Source organism: Triplophysa dalaica, chromosome 22, assembly GCF_015846415.1.
Source record: "Triplophysa dalaica isolate WHDGS20190420 chromosome 22, ASM1584641v1, whole genome shotgun sequence".
NCBI classification, from domain to species: domain Eukaryota; kingdom Metazoa; phylum Chordata; class Actinopteri; order Cypriniformes; family Nemacheilidae; genus Triplophysa; species Triplophysa dalaica.
This window is the reverse complement of record NC_079563.1, coordinates 1,354,240-1,378,940: the sequence shown is the minus strand read 5'-3', so window position 1 is coordinate 1,378,940 and position 24,701 is coordinate 1,354,240. Positions and strand designations below refer to the sequence as shown.

Below are 24,701 nucleotides of genomic sequence, written 5' to 3'. Positions count from 1 at the left end.
TCCCTCGAGCTCTGGAACCATGGCAGGTGGTTCGTGCAGTGAATGGGGGCCCTTATGCAATTAAGACCATCCTAGGTTGGACGGTGAATGGCCCGCTCCGTGGAGATTACCAGATTAGCGATCAAAAGTTTGTGCAGCCAGACATCACAGTCAATCGGATCTCGGTGGCGAGGCTTGATGAGCTTTGGGAGAGGCAGCTGAAGGTGGACTTCCCTGAAACTCTGCAGGATGAACAACCTGGGCTGTTAAGGGAGGATGAACGCTTCATTGAGTTAGTCTCCGAATCAGCCAAGCTCATTGATGGTCATTACAGTATTGGTTTGCCGGTAAGACAAAGATACCTCAAAATGCCAAATAATAAGACCGTTGTAGAACAGCGTGCATTGAGTCTTAAAAGACGTTTGAATAAAGATCCATCTTTTCGTTCCGATTACATCACATTTATGTCCAGGATGCTGTCTAATGGCTATGCAGAAAGAATTCCATCGGAGCAGCTGGCCCGGTGTGATGGAAGGGTGTGGTATATACCCCATCATGGAGTGTATCATCATAAAAAGAAAAAATTGCGGGTAGTTTTTGATTGTGGGGCCTCGTTTCAGGGGACGTCTTTGAACTCACAGCTTCTTCAAGGACCAGATCTCACAAATCTGTTAGTGGGAGTCCTCACAAGATTCCGCAAGGAGCCCGTGGTGCTCATGGCAGATATTGAGGCCATGTATCATCAGGTCAGGGTGCCGGCTGAAGATACTGATTTGTTGAGATTTCTGTGGTGGCCTGATGGAGATTGCAGTCGAGAGCTAACGGAGTACAGAATGGTGGCACATCTGTTCGGCGCTACTTCCTCTCCTAGTTGTGCCTGTTTCGCCCTGAGGAAGTGTGCTGAAGACAATCAAAAGTGCTTCAGTCCCATGGCAGTTAACACTGTTCTGCACCATTTCTACGTAGATGATTGTTTGGTGTCTGTCGGCTCTGAGGAGGAAGCAATATCTTTATGTCGAGAGCTTAGTGCCTTGTGTGCTGAAGGCGGTTTTAAGCTTACAAAATGGACTAGTAACCGACGCACTGTTCTCGCTACTATTCCGCGCCAAAGAGGTGAAAGATCTGAATTTGAATGCCGATGCTTTGCCTGTGGAGCATGCCCTGGGTGTACAGTGGTGTGTCCAATCTGACTCATTCAAATTTAAAATCATACTTAAAACCCACCCACTCACAAGGAGAGGAATCTTGTCTGTGACTAGTTCAATTTACGACCCTCTTGGTTTCTTGGCGCCTGTTGTTTTATCCGCCAAGAAAATCCTCCAAGATCTTTGCAGGAGACGTCTGGGATGGGATGATCCTTTGCCCTCGGCTTGGCTGGAAGACCTTCATGGTCTTGAAAATTGGGAGGTCAGTAGGTGTTTAAAACCTGTGGACTGTGGTCGTCTTGTCTCTGCTCAGCTCCACCACTTTGCAGATGCAAGTGAAGAAGGGTTTGGGACTGTGACTTACCTGTTAGTCCATGATGATAGCGGGTGTACTCACAGTGCATTTGTAATGGGAAAGGCACGAGTAGCTCCTCTAAAACTTGTCACTATTCCCCGCATGGATCTGACTGCTGCAGTGGTGGCTAGCAGAATGGACAAATTGTGGAGGAAGGAGCTTCAAATGGACCTTCAAGAGTCTGTCTTTTGGACGGACAGCACTTCTGTTTTGAAATATATAAAGAACGAGAAGTCCAGATTTAAAATCTTCATAGCAAACAGAGTGTCTGAAATATTGAAAATGTCTAACGTATCCCAATGGAGGTACGTGAACACATTAAACAACCCTGCGGATCTAGCCTCCAGAGGTGTTAAAGTTCAGTTATTGTTAAAGACTGGTGCATGGCTCTGTGGTCCTGATTTTCTTCACGAGCACGAGAGCAGGTGGCCTGAAAACCCTGAGACCATGGAAAACTCTCTTGTTGATGACCCGGAGGTCAAGGTTGTGATGGTGAACGCTGCTCAGGTTGAGCAGGACAGTCCATTGGAGAAGCTCATTGATTACTTTTCCTCCTGGCACCGTCTAAAAAGAGCTGTCGGTTGGTTTCTCAAGTTTAAGACCTTGCTTTTCTCTCTGGTGCGACATCGAAAGCTGCTGAGAAAAACCCTGTCAGAATTGGACCAAAGTGCTGAACAGTTGGAAAGAGAGCTACAGGTCCGAATGGAGGAAGTCAGGGCTCAAGTGCCAATGGGTGTCCTGTCCGTGGATGATATGGTTGTAGCTGAGTCAGATATTATCCGTTTTTGTCAGAAAATAAGGTTTCCAGAAGAGTTGGCCAACTTGAAGAAAGGAGAGTGTGTAAGAAAGACAAGTCACCTCTACAAGCTTAACCCGATTCTGGATGGTGATCTCATTAGAATTGGAGGAAGGCTTAGTAGAGCAGCTATGCCGGTTGAAGCAAAACATCCCGTTATCCTGGCTAAAGATGAACATGTCTCCACTCTCTTTCTCCGTCATGTACACCAGGAAACAGGTCATGGTGGGCGTAACCACATGCTTTCTCATCTGCGTCAGAAGTATTGGGTTCCTGGTGCTTGTGCTGCCATCAGAAAAGTTTTGACTAAGTGCGTCATCTGTCGTAGATTGTCTGCTTCACCTGGACATCAGAAAATGGCCGACCTTCCTCAGAACAGAATAACTCCTGATGAACCGCCATTCAGTCGAGTTGGTTTGGACTGCTTTGGACCGTTTGAGGTTAAACGTGGAAGGGCTGTGGTCAAGAGGTATGGGTTAATTTTTACATGCTTGGCGATGAGAGCTATACACCTCGAAGTTCTTTCATCTTTAGACACAGACTCCTTCATCAATGGTTTCAGAAGATTTGTGGCGAGACGTGGTCAAGTCCTAGAAATCCGTTCGGATAATGGTACTAACTTTGTGGGCGCTGAACGTGAATTGAGGAAGGCCATTGAGAATTTGAATCACAACCTCATAAATGACATATTGCTACAAAAGAGTGTGAAATGGGTTTTTAATCCTCCAGCAGCATCACACCATGGAGGTGCTTGGGAAAGGCTGATAAGGTCAGTCCGTAAAGTGCTAAACTCCATTTTGAAGACTCAGACCTTGGACGAAGAAAGCTTGGTGACAGTGTTTTGTGAAGCTGAAGCGATTGTCAATGGCCGTCCATTAACGAAAGCGTCGACAGATCCTCAAGATTTGGAGGCATTGACCCCTAACCATCTTCTTCTGCTTAAATCGCAGCCGTTGTTGCCTCCAGGGTTGTTCGAGAAGGAGGACGTTTATGCTCGTCGTCGCTGGAAACAAGTACAGTATATGTCGGACTTGTTCTGGAAGCGCTGGGTGAAGGAGTACCTTCCTGGACTTCAGGAGCGCCAGAAGTGGAATACTGTCAAAAGAAACTTTGTTCCAGGAGATCTCGTGGTGCTGGTGGATGATATGGCACCTCACAATACTTGGATTATAGGAAGAATTGTGGATACTGTTCCGGACAAAAATGGACTGGTGCGAAGTGTACGGATTAAAACCAGCTATTTGAATAGGCCAATAACCTAAGTCTGCCTTCAGCAGGAAGTAGAGGGGCAGTGAAGATCTTCAGATATAATATACCTGAACTTTGACATTATTGGACTTTAAAGGACTAACAGTTAGCTTTGCATTTTTTGACTGCGGTCTGTCTCCCACAAGGTAATGGTGATCAATTATTACTTTGAGATAATTTGGGGCCGGAATGTAGGAGCCACACATTGGGTTTGACTTCATTTCTTCTTGTACTGCTGTGTATGTGCACACGCATTGTGACGTCATTACTGTGGGTGGCACCGGGGGTGTGGTGTCTACATTAGTGCGTTCACCTGGGAGGTTATGGAGCATGGCTGCAGGGTGAGCATGGGAAGAAACTTTTTATTGACCGTCACCATCGTCACCATCGTCACCATCACATGCATTATATGAAGTATCTTTGCACGGTTTTTATGAGTACATCAATAACCGTAAGTACCTATGTTTTTTAAAGCTTGTGAAGGAGAGAAATAAAGACATCATACCATCATGTGCAATGGTTCAGCGTGACGCGTCTTCAATCGTAAATTCTCATGTTTCAGCCTGCTGCGGCGTTTGGTTTAGTTTTGTGTAAAATACGCCGCAATAGTTACAATGCAGTAGTTGAGTTAATGCAGTTATTGAAGTTATAGTGCAATAGATGAGTAGATGCAGTTATTGAAGTTACAGTGCAGTAGATGAGTTAATGCAGTTATGAAAGTATTCCATTAGTGCAAATGAGCATTCAGTATAATATTCCTGGTGAGCAAGTGAGCAGTATAGAGTGCAAATGATGCTATGGTGTGTAAACAGTCCGGTGGAGCAGATAACATGAAGTACTGGTGTGTACAGTTCAGTCATGCATGGCAGCCATGTAGTGCAATGTAAACAATGTAATAGCAGCATTGAAGTTAAAGTTATGAGGGGTGGTGGAATCAGTGGGGGGTAGAGTTCAATAATGAAACAGCTCTGGGAAAAAAGCTGTTTCCTAGTCTGCTGGTTCTTCTCTGGAGGCACCTGAAGCGCCTACCGGAAGGTAGGAGAGTAAACAGTCTATGAGCGGGGTTAGAGGAGTCCTTGAGAATGCTGCGAGCTCGACGCAGACAGCGTTTCTTTTGGATGTCCTCAATGGAAGAGAGTGTAGTCCCTGTGATGTGCTGGGCTGTTTTCACCATCCGCTGCAGTGCCTTGCGTTCAGCAACAGAACAGTTCCCGTACCAGACTGTGACACAGTTGGTCAGGATGCTCTCTATCGTGCAGCGATAGAAGTTCACCAGGATAGTTGAAGACAGAAAGAAGAGACGCTGGTGAGCCTTCTTGACCAGGCATGGGGTGTTGGTGGTCCAGGACAGGTCCTCCGAAATATGAGTCCCCAGGAACTTAAAACTGGAAACACGTTCAACAGCCATCCCATTAATGTGGATGGGGCTGTGTGTGCCTCCTTTCGCCTTCCTGAAGTCCACGATGATCTCCTTTGTCTTGGAGGTGTTAAGGAGTAGTTTGTTGTTTGAGTACCATGTGGCCAGGTGCCGGACCTCCTCCCAGTAAGCAGTGTCATCGTTGCTGCTGATGAGACCAATCACTGTTGTATCATCTGCAAACTTGATGAAGGAGTTAGGTCAATTCACAGGCCTGCAGTCAAGTGTGAAAAGGGATTAGAGAAAGGGGCTCAGTACGCATCCCTGTGGTACACCAGTGTTGAGGGTGATGGTGGTGGAGCAGATGTGGCCTACCCTAACCAGCTGAGGCCTGTTCGTCAAGAAATCCATAATCCAGTTGCAGGTTGAGTTGTTAATGCCTAGGTTTCCAAGTTTGATGATTAGTTTGGTGGGGGTCCAGGGTGGGGTCCAGATGGACTACAAGCTCGCCATCTATGGGGTGGGTTGGAGCTTGAGAGCTCTGACCCCACAACAATTGATCTCGCTCTGGCTCACCCTGAACATCATAAAGGAAGTCCTCTGGACCACCAGAAACCTGCTGGTAGGAAAACAGGTTATGGTGCCCCTCCACGCCTGCGAGCAGATGGTGACATCTAAGCTGCAGGGGCACTGGGCTTTGTCATTCGGAGGAGGGGCCTGGGGTCACGCTTAGGATCCCGGCCTTGCCCCCGCACCTGGTCGCCCGTAGATGCACCCTCACCAATCTGGCTACGGGAACAGCGGGCCAGCAGGCCGGAGGGAGAGGATTTCCGCTCGGCGTCAGAAGCAGAAGGAAATTGACTTGTTCTGCAGAGCGGGGTGATGGCCATCTTGTCAGGGACTCCTTCCGGTTCTGGACAAATGATGACGAGAGACAGAGTTTTTTTCCCTCTCTGACCTTCTCTCATTTTAATGATTTTAATTCAGTTCAATTCAGGTTTTTTTGTATAGCGCTTTTCACAATGTGTGAAAAGCTTTCAAAGCGGAATCTTTCAAAGCAGCTTTACAGGGGCAAACAGGAAAAACAGAAAAGGTAAAACACAGCACAAGTGCATGGTATTTATACAACGAGTAAGATCATTCTAATAAATGATATCTAATTTCTATATAAATAAATAAACTTTTACTTCTCTTTCTATAAATGATCTACAAATTTGATTTATTTATTAATGTGAAATGTTGATTTTATAAAAAAAATGCGAAGGAGATGTAAAATTTGTGAAATGATGTCAACAAAACTTTTCGAAAGAAAAAATCTGTTCTTATCAGTTTAAAATCTGTTTAAAATCTATCTGGGGACCATATATTAAATGGACTTTTGAATACGGGCCGGGGTTTGTCGCATATATCCGAGTTGTCTTATACAAATCATCCCACCCGCATTCTGTGAAGAAGACTCGTCATTTTCAACCGTTGACTGGGTTATACTCGCTTCCATCATTGGTTTGAAAAATTTGTTTAATACTGTCAGATTCAGTGGCAATAAAAGGAAGGTGGGTCCCTCACCAGAATATGGTTCTCTATAGCTCTAAAAGTGGTTCCCCTATGGTTACGAGCCAAGAACCACTTTTAGTGCTATATTGCATTTTATTTTGGAGTGTAGTGCTTTAGAACTTTACAACTATGTGTTTTGCTAAACCAATCTAGAAAATTGCATCCTTCAATACTATAGAATTACCAATAAGCTATATAATGGTAAATAAATTATACAGCTTAATAAATACATAAATAGATTTACTAACTAGCAACAAAAAAACTGAATTTAGAAATTGGTATCAATTTACTGAAAATATACTACTTGTACACAATGCACATTTCTTTAAATTAATCCTAAAATGTGTTTTAATGTCACTTTTGATAAGGATTGTATGATTTTTTTTATAATGTCAGTCTTGAAATGAGAGATTTTTAAAGTGTACCTGAAGTGGCCTATACTTGCAGTAGTTTCACTTTAGCACAATCCTATATCCTTCAGTATATATTTAGTTGGACATCAGAACTACTTCCGCACAATTAAAGTGCATTAATTACAAAGCTAGTTGCTCCAATTTAACAGACTTTAAGTATACCAATTTAGTAGACCTATACCAAAAGTATTAAATACATACAGTATATGTAAATGCATGAATTTTGCATTATGCTTAGCATGAAATAAATGTATTTAGTATTTTAGTATCATGTACATTTATCACACTTTAGTAGACATCAGACATGTGGTCATTGTGGCCCCCACTGAGGCAGCCGTCCATTATTTTTCTGTTAAGAAGGTGGAAACCCGATTGCAACAGCGGAACTGGAGGCACAACCCTCATACTACTGTTAATTTGTCACAAAGTGTAGTTTTAAGTATTGTTTAGGCGAAACAATTTTACAATTGTAACAATTTTTCTTAGTCCCGGATTGGACAATTCTCCCGGAAAAGCACGCGGCACTCCCACGCGGCAGCATGGAGAGCAGAAGAAGGATGTCAAGACGTCACTTTCACTTGTGTGCAGGAGAGAGAGCATGAGTTCAGGTGTTTGTTTGTTCACTGCATTTGGGTGATGAATGTTATATAAACGGAGTATATAACGCTGGATTTGGAGATCATTTGAAACTGATATATGGAGCCGTCCCAGCGCTAAAAGATGCCGGACATGAACTGCATGTGGTGAGTAAAACTGATGTCTGAGTTTTGTTGACAATGCGCTTAAGTTCAGCCTACCCCTCCCCCCTACAGGCGCCGTATGATTCCGGAATCTTTTATAAACGTGATGAAAATAAATACTCTTCAAAGATATGACGTATGCAATACTACTCTATAGGTACTCAAGATTAATATGAGATTTGCAGAAACCCTGTGTGTTTGGGCTGCTTTAAAGTTAATGCAATGATTTATAGTTAACCAGTGCATGGTTGACAGAACAGGGCTTTTAAACTCATAATTTTTTGTATGTATAAGAACTCAAGATGCCACAATTTGGAACAGTTAGAGTTTTTGTACTGAGCCTGCAGGGCAACCACCTAACAGTGCATTACAGTTATCTAGTCTTGATGTCATGAATTCATGAATTAACTTTGCATCTGACAGTGACAGCATATTACGTTGTTTAGATATATTCTTAAAATGGTGAATCAAATTTTAAAGGGTGGTGGTGACATGGCTCTCAAATGACAGATTACTATCGAATATAACCCCAACATTCTTAGCTGACAACAAGGGTTTTATGGAGCATCCGTCAATAGTTAAGCAGTAACACTTCTGTTTTGCCTGAGTTCAGTTATTACTCATCCAGTTTTTTATATCGACTATGCATTTCATTATTCGATGGAACTCCTCCGTTTCATGAGGCTTTGAGGAAATATAAAGTTGAGTGTCATCTGGTGACAAAAAATAGAGTTAAATGCAGAAGAATTTTAACTGTGCAGATAAAAAAACACTTCACAAGAAAGTTCTATTTGTTAACATTAGTTAATGTATTGGCTAATAACATACACAATATTTCTATAGCATTTATTAATGCAAGTTAGAGTTCGTTCCAGCATCCATCCATCCATCCATTTTCTACCGCTTATCCGAACTACCTCGGGTCACGGGGAGCCTGCGCCTATCTCAGGAGTCATCGGGCATCAAGGCAGGATACACCCTGGATGGAGTGCCAACCCATCGCAGGGCACACACACTCACTCATTCACTCACGCACTCACACCCTACGGACAATTTTTTCCAGAGATGCCAATCAACCTACCATGCATGTCTTTGGACCAGGGGAGGAAACCGGAGTACCCGGAGGAAACCCCCCGTTCCAGCATTTATTAAGAAATATTTTTTTAAACAAATTAATGCCTGGTTTCACAGGCAAGGCTTCACCCTTTAATACTTTGGATACTTTATCCAAAAATCAAAATTCTGTCATCATTTCCTGACAGCTTTCCTGTGGCTCAGTGGTTAGGGCATGGCACTAGCAACACAAATGTCATAGGTCCATCCCAGGGATTGCACGTAGTCAGAAACTAATGTTTGCAATGCAATGTAAGCTGCTTAGGATAAATGTATCTGTCAAATGTGTAAATGTAAATTTAAGTTTTGTTCCAAACGATTTGTTCCAAATCTGTATAAATTTCTTTGTTCTGATGAACAAGCAGAAAGATATTTGGAAGAATGCTTATAACCTGTAGGAAAAAACACAATGCTATTGTCAAAAGTGCCCCATAATTGTGTGTTGTCCTACTGTCCTATATTATTGCAAATGTCTTCATTTGTGTTCAACATAACAAAACATACAGTATATAAAGTATTTTTTCCTACTGTGGGTGTCAATGGGGGGCAAGAGCATTCTCCCAAATATCTTTCTCTACATTCATTAGAACAAGTAAATGTATACAGATTTGGAACATCTCTAAGGTGAATAAACAATGACAGAATTTTCGTTTTTGGGTAAAATTTCACTTTAAGACTTGTACCAGACTAAAATTAAAGTTTGAGCTGTTTTAACTGAAAATAAATTGCCCTGACGTATCTTAAAATATGTCATTGCCCTTTCTTTTGTCTCAATATGCACCAGTTATATTTTATTGATGGCATTTTAATAAAAGCGAATTACTAATTTAACTAAGGCATAGTCCTTGCTAAGCCTTGTCGTGAAACCAGGCCATAATTATATTAACTGATATTAACAAACATTTATAAATGAGAAAAACTATATTGTTCATTGTTAGTTCATGTTACATGATGCATTCACTTATGTTCACTAAGGCAAATGTTACACCAGAAAAACAGTCACCACATTACAAGTGTGAATCTTCAGGGTTATGTTCAGGGTTAAAGTCACACTGTTTCAAAATGCTTGAATGATTCTTACAGCTGTATGGCACAATATACTTTTTGTACTTTTGCGAGAAAAGCTAAATATAACATTATAACAGTTCCTCCACAATAAGACAGAAAAACACTTTTCTTTAACAGAAAGTTTGTCAAGTCAACATAATAAAATAATATAAGGAAGAATACAGAAGTAAACAGAGGAAGAAACGATATTTGCATAGTGACTGCACATTGCATCTGGATTCAGATCACTGAGCTGTATAAAACTATTGGGTCTATGGGTGGAAACCTCATACAAATTAATTACAAATGCAATTATTAAATGTCTATGTTATTTGAAACTGTGATTCATGCAACATTTTACATATTTTATATGCACAAATGTAGTCATTCATGCTTTTGTGACTACATTTGTTATCTATTTCAGTGTAGCATGTTTAAACTTTTAATCCAGTTAACTAAGTGGGTGTTTACTGATTAAAGGTAAACTAATACATCTTATTCAAATGAGACCACTAGTACTTGTTTCTGGTCTTTGTTACTCTATTATATCATATTGTATTTAACTATATTGTGAATTCTGTTTGTGCATTATAAAATATTACTCCGAAATGGAACATTAGGTTTTCGCATCATAAATACACCATTATGTGTTTTTGGTCTCAAAGGGAAGTCAAAGATATAGGACAGAAAAAGTAGTGAAGGAAGTAGGTAGATGTTTCTGAAAATGAGGAAGCTTACAAATAGTTCAATATACTTTTAAGGTTCGTCATTGCAATGATAGAAAAACAGCCTAATGTGTTCTGAGTTTTAGTATCAGTATACAGCACATTTTCTGCACTCAAAACTGACTTTTACAACTTGTGTTCCCGGCAGCTTTCTTTGAACTATCCACTAAGTTTTTTGGCCATACCACATCCTGTTCATCTAGACAGCATTTGAATATGGTATGCAGTTGTTGAGTTTTACCATTTTGTAAGGTAAGAGTATATCTACTTCTTTACATTTCATATATTTAAAAGAGGCTACATTTTAAACAAGATCATTTTAAACCCTTTTTGGCTATTGCACTTTGAGATCATTTAATTATTTAATTTAGCGAATGATAGGCTAACTTGTTTCTGTTTTAGACTTGAACAAAAACTTTACATTTACATTTTTTACCACACATGTCTTTAAACATAATATTAATCTACAGAATTGCAACTCATATAATTTATATTTGTAAAGCTAATTGTTTAAAACCATGTAAATGGTCTTCTCCACTAGCTTGGTTACAGTTAAATATGTTAAATATCTGTATAATTTCTACTAGCACTTTGTTGTGGCATTATCTGATGTTTCTTGATGATTATTTTTTCACTTTGAAGTAAATGTTGCAAAGCTTGTTGAAAATGTGAACATCTTTCAGATGTTATACCTTATTAATTAATTTACAACATGAATAAAAATAGATGTTTACACAAAAAACATTAATTTAAATAATTTAATGAAACATATATTGTTAAACATGTATATTACAAACGTATGCAAAGGTATAGTCCAATTTATAGTCCACATTTATTTAGCAGCAATTTATCTTTTTATCTACTGAATAATATTATGACTTTATGTCAACTAGCCTATAAATAATAAAAGATAGTTGACTGGTAAAATAAAACTATCCATCATCACACGTATTTCTTTAAATGATTTCTCGTATAGAACGCTGCAACCACATTTATATTACAAATTATACATTTGGCTATTGGGATGAATGTTTCTTGCTTATTCAAAATGGCTGCTTCTGTTACCTCTCACAGAATCTTTTATGTTCAAATCTCTTTTTTATAAATCATACATTTAGTTTTATTTCTCTCTCTTTCATGCATTTATGTGAGGCATTCAGATGTGTTTGTGTAGGTAGTTGAATGCTAATCTGAGTTCATCTAATGCGTCATTTTAACTGGTGATTACTAAAGAAAAAATCGTAAAACTTAATTTGTAAACATTGAACCAAAACATAGGGAAAAAGTGGTTAAATTGTTACATACAGTACTGCTTTTCTACAGTTTCTTTGTCTGGATATTATGACCATGTATAAGCTAAGTATGTTTTTTTGATGTTTAGTCATGTGATCAGAAGTCAGATTGTGGTCTTTTATAAATAAACTACACAATAGGCAAACTAAAGGCCAAATAATAATGTCAAAATTGCTTCTGATAAGTATATTCAAATTATTACTGTTTTTTAATTGCTTTTTCTATAATATAAAACTGATATTGTCAAGACATTTTGTATAATAAATGTTGCAGCATGTTTTTGTTGTATACTCTTAAAGATGCAGGCTAAAAAAACCCAGCCTTTGGGTTAAATTAAATCAGACACCAACAATGGGTTAAACAGCCCAGCATTTTGCGATAAATCAATCCAGCATTAGTTTAATGGTTGAGTTCATCCTTCGTTGAGTTTGACCCAGCGCTGGGTTGATAACACGTCATTTTTAGAGTGTATTCAGAGTTATGATAGTTCCTACCATGAAACTGCCCTAAAAGTCCAGACAGGTTGAATCTACATGCACAAGAGTGCCAAAGAACACACCATGGGAGTGGATTTAAGTTACAGAAAATATCTGACAACTTCCTCTTTTGCATTGTACTAATATCTCAGTGGTGAACGCGACGTCTTGATGCCGTTTACTTGTACCATCTACTGGCTTTGACTATTTTGAATAATAGATATAAGCAAAATAGTCAGAGCCAGTAGAAATAGTTGCTGCTGCATGTACACAAAATACATAGATTATTTTAATAATATTTTTTTTATTCTATTGATTAAGTTGGGAAGGTGAAGTAGCCAAAAGGTTAAAAGATTTAAAAAGTAAAAAGAATAAGTTTTTATTTGATCATTATCTGAACACAAAATACATTTATTGTGATGAACCATTTTTAAAAATATGCAAAAATATCAATAAAAACAATAAGTTGGTATGTCAAACTTCTAACTAATCACTGACTTATCACTGGAGTAATTAAATAGTTTAAATAACGTTAACTTCTAATTCCTGTGACACATTCTTCCTTTTGAGTTGAGTATAATAATTATTTTTTAATTTATTTAAATGTATTGTGTTCAATGTTCGTTTTCTTGCAGATTCAAAAGAGTTTTATATATTCTTTGGTTTCGCGGTTACAATTTTTCAAAAGAGTGGTGCATGATCTTAGCCTGTGGGAGGCTCAGTGTAGATTGTAATGTGCATTATGTCAGTGATGAGCAATAACTGTGGAAATGGCATAGTACTAAGATCATTTAGGCTCTTCTTCTTCATTGTGGGTTGCAGAAGTCAATGTGTATCGTTTATGTGTTAAAGCCTGAGAAATAAGAATAAAATAAAGTATAAGAACATAAAAAAATGTTTAGTTAACATAAAAATGCATCTTTATGTATGACATTTTTAAGTTAAGTTAAGCCTAATTTCATGGGAAATATGAATGAAAGTTTTGAGTCACATTACCAAAAAAATGTATTGAGTTAGTTAGAACTTTAATTTAATGATAATCAAAATCTTTTTACTCAAAGCAAGAACTTCTTAACCTCAAAAGTTTGAGGCAATGACTCGATCAATCATTAATTCATATTTACTTTAATCAATAAAATATTATTTACTTTTCTCAGATAGAACACTAGAATTTACTCTTAACTCTCATGTATAGCATACTGAGAAACTGAGAAACTGGTATTAAGTGGTTATCTCCTGAACAGTTTAAACGAATCTATACGTTTTCCTGTATCTCAGTGGTTAGAGCATTGCACTGACAATGCCAAGGTCATGGGTTTGATCCTAGGGATTTTACATAATTAGAAACAAAATGGTAGTATATGCAATGTAAGTCACCATGGATAAAAGCGTCTGCCAAAATGCATAAATAAAGAATGTCTAATAAATAATTTAATGTACCAATTCTAATAATATTAACATATTAATTGCTATGATATAAACATTTTTATTTACAGGTTAGTGAGTGTCTACTCTGTGGGTTGAACAGATATCAGAATCAAAATAAGCTTTATTCACCATGGCAGACAAGGTTCAGACTCTGCCGTATTTCTTTGGCAACATCACCCGAGAGGAAGCTGAGGAACACCTGAGATATGGGGGAGCAGGAGATGGCCTTTACCTGTTACGTCAGAGCCGTAGCTACCTTGGTGGCTATGCGTTGTCAGTGTCATATGGCCGTCAGTTCTGCCACTACACTATAGAGAGAGATCTCAATGACACATATGCCATTGCAGGGGGCAAGTCACACAGAACCCCAATAGATGTGATTGACTATCACTCACAGGAGTCAGATGGGCTCATCTGCTTGCTCAAGAAGCCCTTTAACCGGCCACGAGGCATAGAACCTAAAGTTGGACCATTTGAAGACCTGAAAGAGCAACTCATAAGGCAGTATGTCAAACAAACATGGAACCTGCAGGTCAGTTCTAGTTTAAGACCATCCGATGGGACGTTTATTGCACACAAGTTAAAGATTTGTAACAGGTTAAAGCAAGTGTCTTCACTTCTCATCTTGGAGAGCCACTATCTAGCACTGTCTATTTTGTATTGTGTTTCAGGGTTCTGCCCTCGAGCAGGCTATCATTAGCCAAAGGCCTCAGCTGGAGAAACTTATTGCAACAACAGCGCATACAAAGATGCCTTGGTTCCATGGCAAAATCGATCGTGAGGACTCAGAGTTGCGTTTGCTCAGGAGCCCACGCACCAATGGCAGATTTTTGTAAGTATCCTCTGTAAACCCATGAAGGACACAAATAGAAAAGTAGGTGCTAGGGTACATTTACATGATAGATGCTAAAGATGTTAAATCTTAAGAAAATATATATTTTTTAATATTATATGTTAATTAGTTTCTAGTTTTAATTGAACTAATTGTACTTAGTTATGACTTTGAGCAATACTCTAAATTTAACTTGCAATTTTTTTATCATATGATTTTGTGTACAGTATAATATACACATGAATGTGACAAAATGTTTGTGAAGAAATATTTTTTAACTAGATTAGGAGAAGTTTAAAAGTATCATTCAATTTAAACAAACACTGCATGTGACTGCAGTACCACTACTCTAAAGTGAAAGAAACACACTAAAGAAAGGCGAAGTGTGGTTTCCGCTGTGACACTGTTTCAGAGGACTTCCTGAAGTGACCAGACACGCAGTGTGGAGGCGTTAAACAAGAGCAGGGCTGAGTGGGGGTAGTGCAATCGCTTTAAATATAGCACTTAAGTATGGCATTTCCTAAAGAATGTCTACAGAAAATAGAAAAAATGAAACTATAAATATTGCTCCATTCTTTTGACTTTTGTTAAAATTGTGCCAATAACTTTTCTACTTCCTACTAGTTAGTAGTTATTTTATTTAAATATAAAAATTCTTACAAATCATTTCCTTACATTATTTTACTACATAAAAATTTACTTAAACTCTTAGCCACAAACTACACAGTAAGAAGCCATTGAAAAACATCTGCTAAATGTACAGTTTCTACCAACTTACATTTGCCCTTTTTTGCTTGCCTGCTTACAGTACTTGTTTAAATGCATTTTCTTCTGCATCCCCCTCTAGTTGCGATCCGTCAGAGATCCTATTGTAGGACCTTCTCAAAATGTACAATGTTGTGAACTATTCTTTGCCTTTTATCTGTGTAACATTTATTGTATATCTCCTGACAGAATAAGAGAGAGGGAAACCAGTGGCAGATTGGTGTCTTATGCACTGTGTCTCCTGCATAGTAATCAAGTCATGCACTATCGAATTGATAAAGACAAAGCTGGAAAACTCTCCATTCCTGACGGCAAGAAGTTTGACACACTTTGGCAGGTAATTCCCTAAGAAAACATCTTCCAAGAGTTCTTAAACCTTTCTTACAACTAAAAAAAAACGTTGCCGTTCTCTATTCTTTATTTACTTTTCTCTATATGGTTTCACTATTCTTTATCTACTTTTCTCTACATGCTTTCTTATATTATGCCCTGGTTGAATTAAAATAGTTGCCATTAAAGTGTAATTGGAAAAGCACAGGGTTATTATAAATATTAATATTTTAATATAGAAATTATAAGGTCATTGTTAAATGACAGGTTATGCCCCAATAAATTAGCTGGACTATGTATCCTTTTGTTGGTCTTTTGGTTGCATTTTAGTATTTAAAGTGGTCATATGACACGGCTAAAGTGAATATTATCGTTTGTTTTAGATGTAATGCAATGTGTATACACGATTTATGGTTAAAAAACACTGTATTTTCCACCTACCATTCATGTTTGTGTCTCCTCTTTGCCCTGCCTCGCTGAAACGCAGAGTTTTTACAAAGCTCATCGGTCTAAAAAGCAAGGTGTGCTATGTTTGCCCAATTAAACAGTGCACTGTGATTGGTCAAATACTGCAAGCGTGTGACTGAAATGGTAATGCCTCATACCATATTTGGAGCTTTAGGTTCCAAAGCGATTGTACTGACAGGTCCGCCCACCTTACTTGCTATATCATTAGCTGACGTGGATTTGTATGGGTGTGGTTACACAAGGCGTTTCAGGCAGGTCTGGGTGAGCATTCACTTTTTAGATAGAATGTAGCTACGGTTTCCGACACTTTAATATTTCTAAACAAGGTATGGGTATTGCAATGGTGGGGGATTGTTTTAACATGTCATGTTTAATAAAGAATTAATTAATGTATTACTTTATTGTTAGGTAGAAAGGATTGACTATTTGTGCAACAAAGTACTGCTTTCGTTTTCTTCTAGTCTGTTTGTTCTTGCAACATACAGTACAGTACATACAGTACATACAAATATGCATGCTTCAAAACTTAACCACAATACATAAACAAGTAAACAATAGTTACAACACAAAAGCAGTTATGACTAGAATATGACTTCAATGTGTTGTGTGTTTTCTACGATAGCTAGTAGAGCACTATTCTTACAAGCCTGACGGACTTCTCAGAGTACTTACTGAGTCTTGCCTGAGACCATCAAATTCATCTGAGGTAGGTTCTTTTAAAGTTATTATCTTTACAAGTAAGAGTGTGTCTTAACAAGTGCTTGTGTGCACATGCTTTTATGTAAAGACATTACAGGAAAATGTATGTAATGCAAAATACATGCTGTCAGGCATTTTCTTTTTGTATCAGGAAAGCATGCATGGTGGCAATGTTGTATTATGTTAAATAAATAATTATGTAATTATGTTGGACATATGTCGTTTGTGATCATAAGATTACTATATTATTTTGATTAGTTTTTGTTTACAAATTCGGGATTTTGTTGGGTTGTTACTTGATATGTTAAATCTTGGTCTCGAAACAAAACCAGTGACCACTGACCTAGACTGTATTATACCATTTAACATGTGGGCCACTGAATATGGTACCATGTGAATGTTGGTAAATATACATTCAGTTTGTACATGTCTGAGCTTTGTATTGCTGAGAAAACAATAGCCCTATTTTTAATAATTTCACTTAACGTCTTTACCAGTTGCTGCTGTAATGCATAAAGCAATAGCCTACAAATGGGTCATGTATCTGTAGGATTAAACATTGACATTAAATAGTGTAGGATCCAGGAGAATAACCTTATGCTCTTTAAAATTGTGGTTTCTAGCGAGGTGCCACAGGTGGATTTTTCTCCAGAATCAAATCATACTCCTTCCCCAAACCTGGGGAAAAAAAGGTGCACTAACACGCCCCTCTCCTGTTTCCCCCACTGGCAGTGGTAGGACACCGCCTTGCTTGCGTGTGATTTTCGCTTCTAATTTTGCCTATGGGATGCCTAAACCCTTTCTTCCTCCATTCATTGTCCTGTACATCACATCAAATTACCACCAACAATATTTACTCTTTACAAATAATGACTGTATATTCCTTATTAATTTCTTATTGTGTCCAACAGAGTTGTATGTTGGTTGTTGTTTGGTTGACCTTCATGACATTTTATAATTCTGCCCAGCTTCCTACAATAATAATAATGAATCCATCTTCCTAAAATATACTGCATCTTATGTGCCTAATGCTTTTGTACAGTACTGCAGGTGTTAAAAAACAAGAAAAGCACTACCATAAAAACTAAACATGTTTGTTCTTGGTAATTTAGCCACTTAGAAATACCCCGTAAGGCGTCTGACAACTAGCTTGTTCCCTAAAAGCACAAATACAAGCACATAGGGCTTGACAATAACACCTGCCAAAAGCATAAACATCTTAGTCGTGCATATTGTTTTTTTGGTAAATACTACAGTGTTAGCAAAGTGTAAATAAGCTCTATGAAGAAGGCTCCATATAAAAAACACAATTGAAACCTTATAAACATTCTTTATTAAAGACAAGAGGCCAATAACATGAGTAAACAGTCCACTAACTCCTCTACCTTACCACCCATGAGAGAGGACCCACTTAAAGAGTCCAAAGCTTAGAATTGCAGTTAATAGTGACAAGACTTCACTATAGACCGATTGATTTAACAGGGATTATATAGTCAGATCGACAAGGCTTATAAGGCAATGAAGTAAATTCAAAGTCGTAGGGAAGGAAGGAGGTGAGAACCAGCAGATATTCTATAGCTTTTTAATAAAATGAACAAACAATAACACGGAAGAAAAACCCCTGGCAGCCACCTAACTGTCAACTGCCAGCCACAAAAACATAAATACAAATTTAACACATGTCCGGGCCCGGTCCTCTCTCGTCAATAGTCCTGTCGCTCGTCCGCTTATGCTCCCGAGCTCCTCCGTGAGAGATGCGGGACCGGTTTGCGCACAGCTGATTCCCACTATCAATTATAGAGATGATGCAACATTTCTTTCTGGTTCTCAAATCTGATTGGGTGAGAGCCATGCAATATTCCACCAGTATCACGGACACCATTTGTATGAAGCAGCACAGCGCAAATTTACAAGACATGATGGTTTGGAATTAGAAGCTGAGGTTTGTTTAACTGTTATGAAGGGCTGAAATTTGTGTCGGAAGAAAGTAGTTCCTCAGTTCCTTTAAAAACTAGATCCATCCTTGCCCCCTGGATGTTGCGTTCTGCAGTGAGGAGCGACTGAAATGTATTATGCAGCGTATAGCCGCGTATGGCCCGACCACACCACTGCTTAAAACACTTCCGGTTCTCCCTATTCTCCCGTTGTTGATTTCTCCCAGAAAACTTTCATAACTCGGGTGCGAACAGATGGGTACCCTCCGAAGCTATCCCCTCGGACCAAAGCAATCGCAAAAGAACATACAGGGATCTCAAATAAGATTACACAGAAAGGTAATCCCCTGAATGCAAACGTGAATGGACGCTCATAAATCTACCGGATTCTGGTACGCAAATGTTGACTGTATAAAACATTTTTTGGAACACTCTTGTATCTTTGTAATCTATACAAAATGGAGACATGTAGGCTATACTTAGTTGATGTCATAAAATATCTTACTGTAGGAAGAAACAAATGCATAGTACAATGCAATGTAAGTGGCTTTAGATAAAAGCACCTGCCAAATTAATAAATGTAAATCTATCATGGCGGCAGATCTATTGTGTATTAATAGAAACCATTAGAATTTCTGTAATTGTTTTTATTGTTTTTTTTCAGCAGGGTAGTTATTTTAAGTAATTTTAAGTAACTCAAAAGTAATACAAAAGTCTGTAATGCATTAAAATTCAGAGAAAGTAGTATTGTCCATCCATCCATCCATCCATTTTCTACCGCTTATCCTGGGCCGGGTCGCGGGGGCAGCAGTCTAAGCAGGGATGCCCAGACTTCCCTAGACACTTCCTCCAGCTCTTCCGGGGAGACATAGTCCCTCCAGCGTGTCCTAGGTCTTCCCCCGGGTCTCCTCCCGGTGGGACATGCCCGGAACACCTTCCCGGGCAGACGTCCAGGGGGCATCCGAAAAAGATGCCCGAGCCACCTCAGCTGACCCCTCTCGATGTGGAGGAGCAGCGGATCTACTCTGAGCTCTTCCCGAGTGACCAAGCTTCTCACCCTATCTCTAAGGGATCGCCCAGACACCCTGCGGAGAAAGCTCATTTCGGCCGGCTGTATCTGGGATCTTGTCCTTTCGGTCATGACCCACAGCTCATGACCATAGGTGAGAGTAGGAACGTAGATTGACCGGTAAATCGAGAGTTTCGCCTGGGGGGCTATAAGCAAACCCACACCAGCCCACCGCCTCTCACCATCGGCATCTCCAGAGTGGTGAAGAGTCCATCCTCTCTCAAGGAGTGTGGTTCCAGTGCCAAAGCTGTCACCTCAAGTCGGAATCTCTGAACCTCATGCACAAACTCAGGCTCCTTCCCTGCCAGAGAGGTGATGTTCCATGTCCCTAGAGCTAGGTTCCACGTCCAGGGATCGGGTTGTCGAGGCGCCTGCCTTCGACTGCCGCCCGATCCACTATGCACCGGCCCCTTACGGTCCCTCCTGCAGGTGGTGGGTCAACGGGAGGGTTGCCCCACGTCGCTCCTTCGGGCTGAGCCCGGACGGACCCCATGGGGGGGGCCCGACCACCAGGCGTTCGCATACGAGCCCCAACCCCGGGCCTGGCTCCAGGGTGGGGCCCCGGCTGCGCAATACCAGGTTTTATCAAAAGTCCAGGAACCTAACTGAATGAGACATTCTAGCCTTGCAGAGGATTTTGTAATTGCATCACCTGCTGCTCCTGTTGTGTGGTGAGAACAGCAGGACACAGCAGAGACGTTTCTGATTTTTTTAAACCAATACGGAGCCAGAGAATATTTGTTTTTAGAGAATATGACATTTTATCGTCTTGGTGTATGTAACCTCAGTTCCCTGATGGAGGGAACGAGACGTTGTGTCGAGAACGACAGATGGGGTTCGCCCTTGAGAACCAATCAAATCTGACTACTATAGAAAAGGCCAAGGAAATTTGGCGAATGATATTTGCATGCCGGTCTCCGCCCCTGGATATCTGATATAAAAGGAAGCCTGCGTGCAGCATTCATTTACCTCTTGTTCTGAAGAGCCTGAGAGCCTCTCACAACTGCAGCAGAATACGATACGTGTTTGTGGCATAAGGGACACAACGTCTCGTTCCCTCCATCATGGAACTGAGGTTACATACGTAACCAAGACGTTCCCTTTCTGTCGGTCTCTCGACGTTGTGTCGAGAACGACAGATGGGGTTATCTATGGAAACGCTGTTTTGCGTCACAGTCTCTAGCGAAGGCCTTCAAGCTGACAGGCCTATTGGCTAATTGTAAAAGAAAGACATTCCACTCCATTGTTTGAGGAATTTGATCCATAAACTGAGCTCGTCGCTGCATGATTTTGAATGCGGATGTGATATCGACTTTGGCTAGCCAGGCACCGTGTCCGGCAAATTTAATCAGCTTGATGGCTTGCTCGATGTCGTGGTAATATTACTCAAATTCGTAAAGGCGGAATTAAGCTGTTGATGCTTGGAAAGGGGGAGCCGTGGGGGGACGAGAGATCAAATAAGAGGAGCTCTTTCCCTGAAAATTGGGGTTGACATGGAAAACGGGAAACGGTGGGGGGAAAAGGGCCAATCATGAATTTATCGTCAATCTCTTTTTTGATGAGAAGATCGGTTTCGGGTTCGCCGAGTGTGGACTGGAGATTGGGGCAGAAGATGATACTGAAAAGTGGGATTATGATGCCAGGATTGAAGCCTGTAGAGAAGCCGGTTATAAGGTATTCTGTGAATGCACGATCAGGGTGGATAGATAATTCTGAAGCTAGGTGTAAAAAATTGACAGGAGTCGAGAAATATTTGTTAGAAGTTTATTGCCAGCTTTACTTACTGGGCAAACTATGAGGGCGTGGCCGTCTCCGCAATAGGGGCAAACGTGCAGGTACCAGTAGCGTTGCCTTGTGTACCGGTTTGCATTGAAGCTTCTTCAAACCTCGTAAGCTGAGGTGTTGGTGGCATCAGGTTTGGCTGAGAGGACTGAGAGTGATTTGGCAGGATTGGTACGTAGGCGGTGGAGACAGGAGGATGCGAAATTTCACAGGGGGGAATGGCGGGAGTGACTAGGGGACAGACTATGGTGCTGTTTGACACGGAGCGGCACACCACGCAGGATATGTTTTTTATTGTGGAGCTCAGTGTCCAGTGACCCCCAGTAGGCGCACTAGTTCCCCTGAGCCACCCTTATAGCGCACTTTGCTGAAAACAGCTTATGGTATGTATAAAAAGGTGCCCCCTCCGTAGGAGAGCGCAAGCTCATGCCTCCTGTGAGGGAACAACGTGCAGACGATGTCAGTGAAGCGGGAAAATGCTGCGGTGAATTCTAGGAAGGACAGAGTGCGGGAGTGATTGGGGGACCTGTTTTTTAAAGTGAATGAAATGTTGCCGTAGGAAATCTGCAGATCTGCGTACTGGGGTGAGAGTTGTGATAGAAGCTGAAATAAATGTACGTCTGCACCTGCCAAGATCTGCGTCCTGATGCTGGTGGAGACGGAGGGTGGTTCCAAAACCGGGGTGTTGACTGGCACCGGCATGGAAGATGCTGTAGCCAGTGAGAAACTTGCCCGTGCCTGCAGTAAAGAGAGAAGAGAGGGAATAGCGGCCGATTGAACGGCTAACGGAGGCAGCCTCGCGTTAGTGGTGGCATCCATGGCGGGCCGTACCCTTAGGGGGAGGTGAAGCCGGAAACCGGGGCCTGAGATGCTAACGGAGGCAGCCTCGCGATAGGTATCTGCTGGCAAGGGTCTTGGCGAGAAGTGGGGGAACGGGTTAATGACTTGTTGAACCGTCATTGGAGGCCAGCTTACGTTGTCCAAGTAGCTGAGGGAAATGGGAGTCGGAAACGATTCCTCCATATCTCCGAGCTGGAAGGCAGCTAGCGACATTAGCTGCTCCTCATACGAGCCCAAACAAGCCCAGACTTGCAGATGGCCTGCTGCGGCAGCATGGTGGCTGGAAAATTTGCCTTGCCGTGGAGGTGGAAGGGCCTGGCTGGGCTCGTGATGATCCGGGATCCTGATTCGTCTTCTCTGTGGAGGAAGGCGAGCCTCTGTCTGCAGACTTGCGGATGGCCTGCTGCGGCAGCATGGTGGATGGGAGATTTGCCTTGCCATGGAGGTGGAAGAGCCTGGCTGTGCTAGTGACGATCCAGGATCCTGATTCGTCTTCTCTGTGGAGGAAGGCGGGCCTCTGTCTGCAGACGTCCCGATTGGGCAATGCGCGACAATTTTCCGATAGCTGGGATGGCCGTATGCGCTGAAGCGTACGACGCCGCAGGCGAGTGGAGATGCTGCCTGGTTGGGCACGGTGAAGAAGTGCAGTAGCGCTTCAAGATGTGTTGTTATGACCAGTCAAGCTGGCGGCCTCGTAGGGTAGCCTCGGGCTTGTTCTCTGCAGCTGCGCCGGGACTGGAGCGCTCAGAGGAGCTCAAATGCGCAAGTGAATCCTGTTCGGTGGGACTGAAGTAAGTGACTGGAGTCGGTGTCTCTGACATGTTGCAATAATGTTGCAATACTTGGAGAGAAGGCGCAGGAAATATACTGGTCTTATTTATGAGGAGGCTCGCTTGAGCTGATAGGATAGATGTTGTGATTGCTGATAGCGAACCAGCCGAGTTTGATTATGTGCTCCGGCTTTGTTAATAAAACATCATTCAAAGAAAGCAGCCCCCGAATTTGGACAAAGCCAATGACTTCACTGCTCTCGAGAAACCCGACAAGTCTCAAAATGGTGTTTTCTGTGTAGCCGGTTTATTACAATGCATTTAAATGCGTTAAAGCAGGTTTCTTATAAGCTGATTTTTGATAGATATCCGTTTATTTTGTGCATGTGAACGCACTTATTATCATCATCATGCTGTGTGTTAGTGTTTCACAGACGATTAAAAGTACAATATACATTTCCGACTTTGTGTAGTTCCACAGCTGATAACATAAAACAATATATAATACAACACAACATTTACTGTTGCTGTCATAAAATTAAAAAAAAAAAAAAAACTTTAGACAGGGAATGTTTAAGAATGTCATTAATGTTAGATTTCTCTCTTAATTAAGTATGACAGGTAAGAATTAAGTGACATGAGATCATCTAAGGTTATAATAACATTACAATTTCTCAGGAAGTACACATAACTTTAAATACAAAAATAAGTTAACAGTTAAATGAATTCAGCAAATTAATTTTATAAGCTCATTCTAACATAGTGTAGATCTCTGGCTGTAAAGACTACTAGTGGTCACATTAAAAGTACCTACCATTACTTAACTGCCTCATCTCGGCTCCGTCTGCGTCTCCATTGCTCCTCCTCACCTTCCATTCCAAGACATCCGAAGTGTGTGTATTTGTGTCTATTTCAAAGCCCTTTTAATATAAGCAGTAGACTTATATATTCAAAGCTGCGAACAAGAGCTTGTGGCTGCCCACTTGTAAACTGCTCAATGTACAGTAGTACAGCGTGTCCTGTGGATTATCTGTCTTGTTCTCAGACACATGTTCGAAGGCCTTCATGAAAGAAATATAGGCATAGGCATAGGCATAGGCATATCTCTTTGCGGTAACTCAGTGGTAGCCATCTCAGCTTGGTGGCCAGAAATATCACAGACAGTATATCCTTTTATATTACAGTATGTCATTCATGCCAGTCAAATTTGCCAACTCAACAAAGTCCATAACATAGTCCTTAATGAGCCAAACTTCTTGACGGAGACACATAATTTGTGTTGCTAAATTCAAAGTAGGTTGTTCGTTCTGTCACATGTGAGCCAGGACAAGGAGGAGCTAAAATCCAAATGCAAGTACAAAAGCTTTATAAAACACAAACACAGATAATTCACAACAATAACCAGGCTACAATCCACATTGATGATACTGGAACATAATCCACGCAGAGTACAATCCACATAGGGGAATCAGGAACATAATCCTCAGGAAAGGGTTTATGGGAAATGTAGTTCTATGACTTGAAATAGTAAGGAGTAGCCTCT

General features: G+C 40.7%; 1 protein-coding gene across 6 annotated transcripts in view; it reads left to right on the top strand.

Moving 5' to 3' along the window:
- Positions 1–24,701, top strand: part of syk (spleen tyrosine kinase) — a 44,349-nt gene that overhangs the window by 5,762 nt on the left and 13,886 nt on the right. For 2 of the 6 annotated variants that reach the window (XM_056736008.1, XM_056736007.1), the window contains 7 exons: positions 7,334–7,590; positions 10,621–10,724; positions 13,738–14,201; positions 14,341–14,501; positions 15,456–15,603; positions 16,687–16,770; positions 17,387–17,455. In XM_056736008.1, coding sequence (XP_056591986.1) covers positions 13,800–14,201; positions 14,341–14,501; positions 15,456–15,603; positions 16,687–16,770; positions 17,387–17,455 — 864 coding nt within the window. In that variant the 5' untranslated portion in view covers positions 7,334–7,590; positions 10,621–10,724; positions 13,738–13,799. Of the gene's footprint in view, positions 1–142; positions 5,974–7,333; positions 7,591–7,634; positions 10,725–13,737; positions 14,202–14,340; positions 14,502–15,455; positions 15,604–16,686; positions 16,771–17,386; positions 17,456–24,701 lie in introns of those variants that run through there. The other 4 variants (XM_056736006.1, XM_056736009.1, XR_008905067.1 and 1 more) reach the window with 4 other exon arrangements.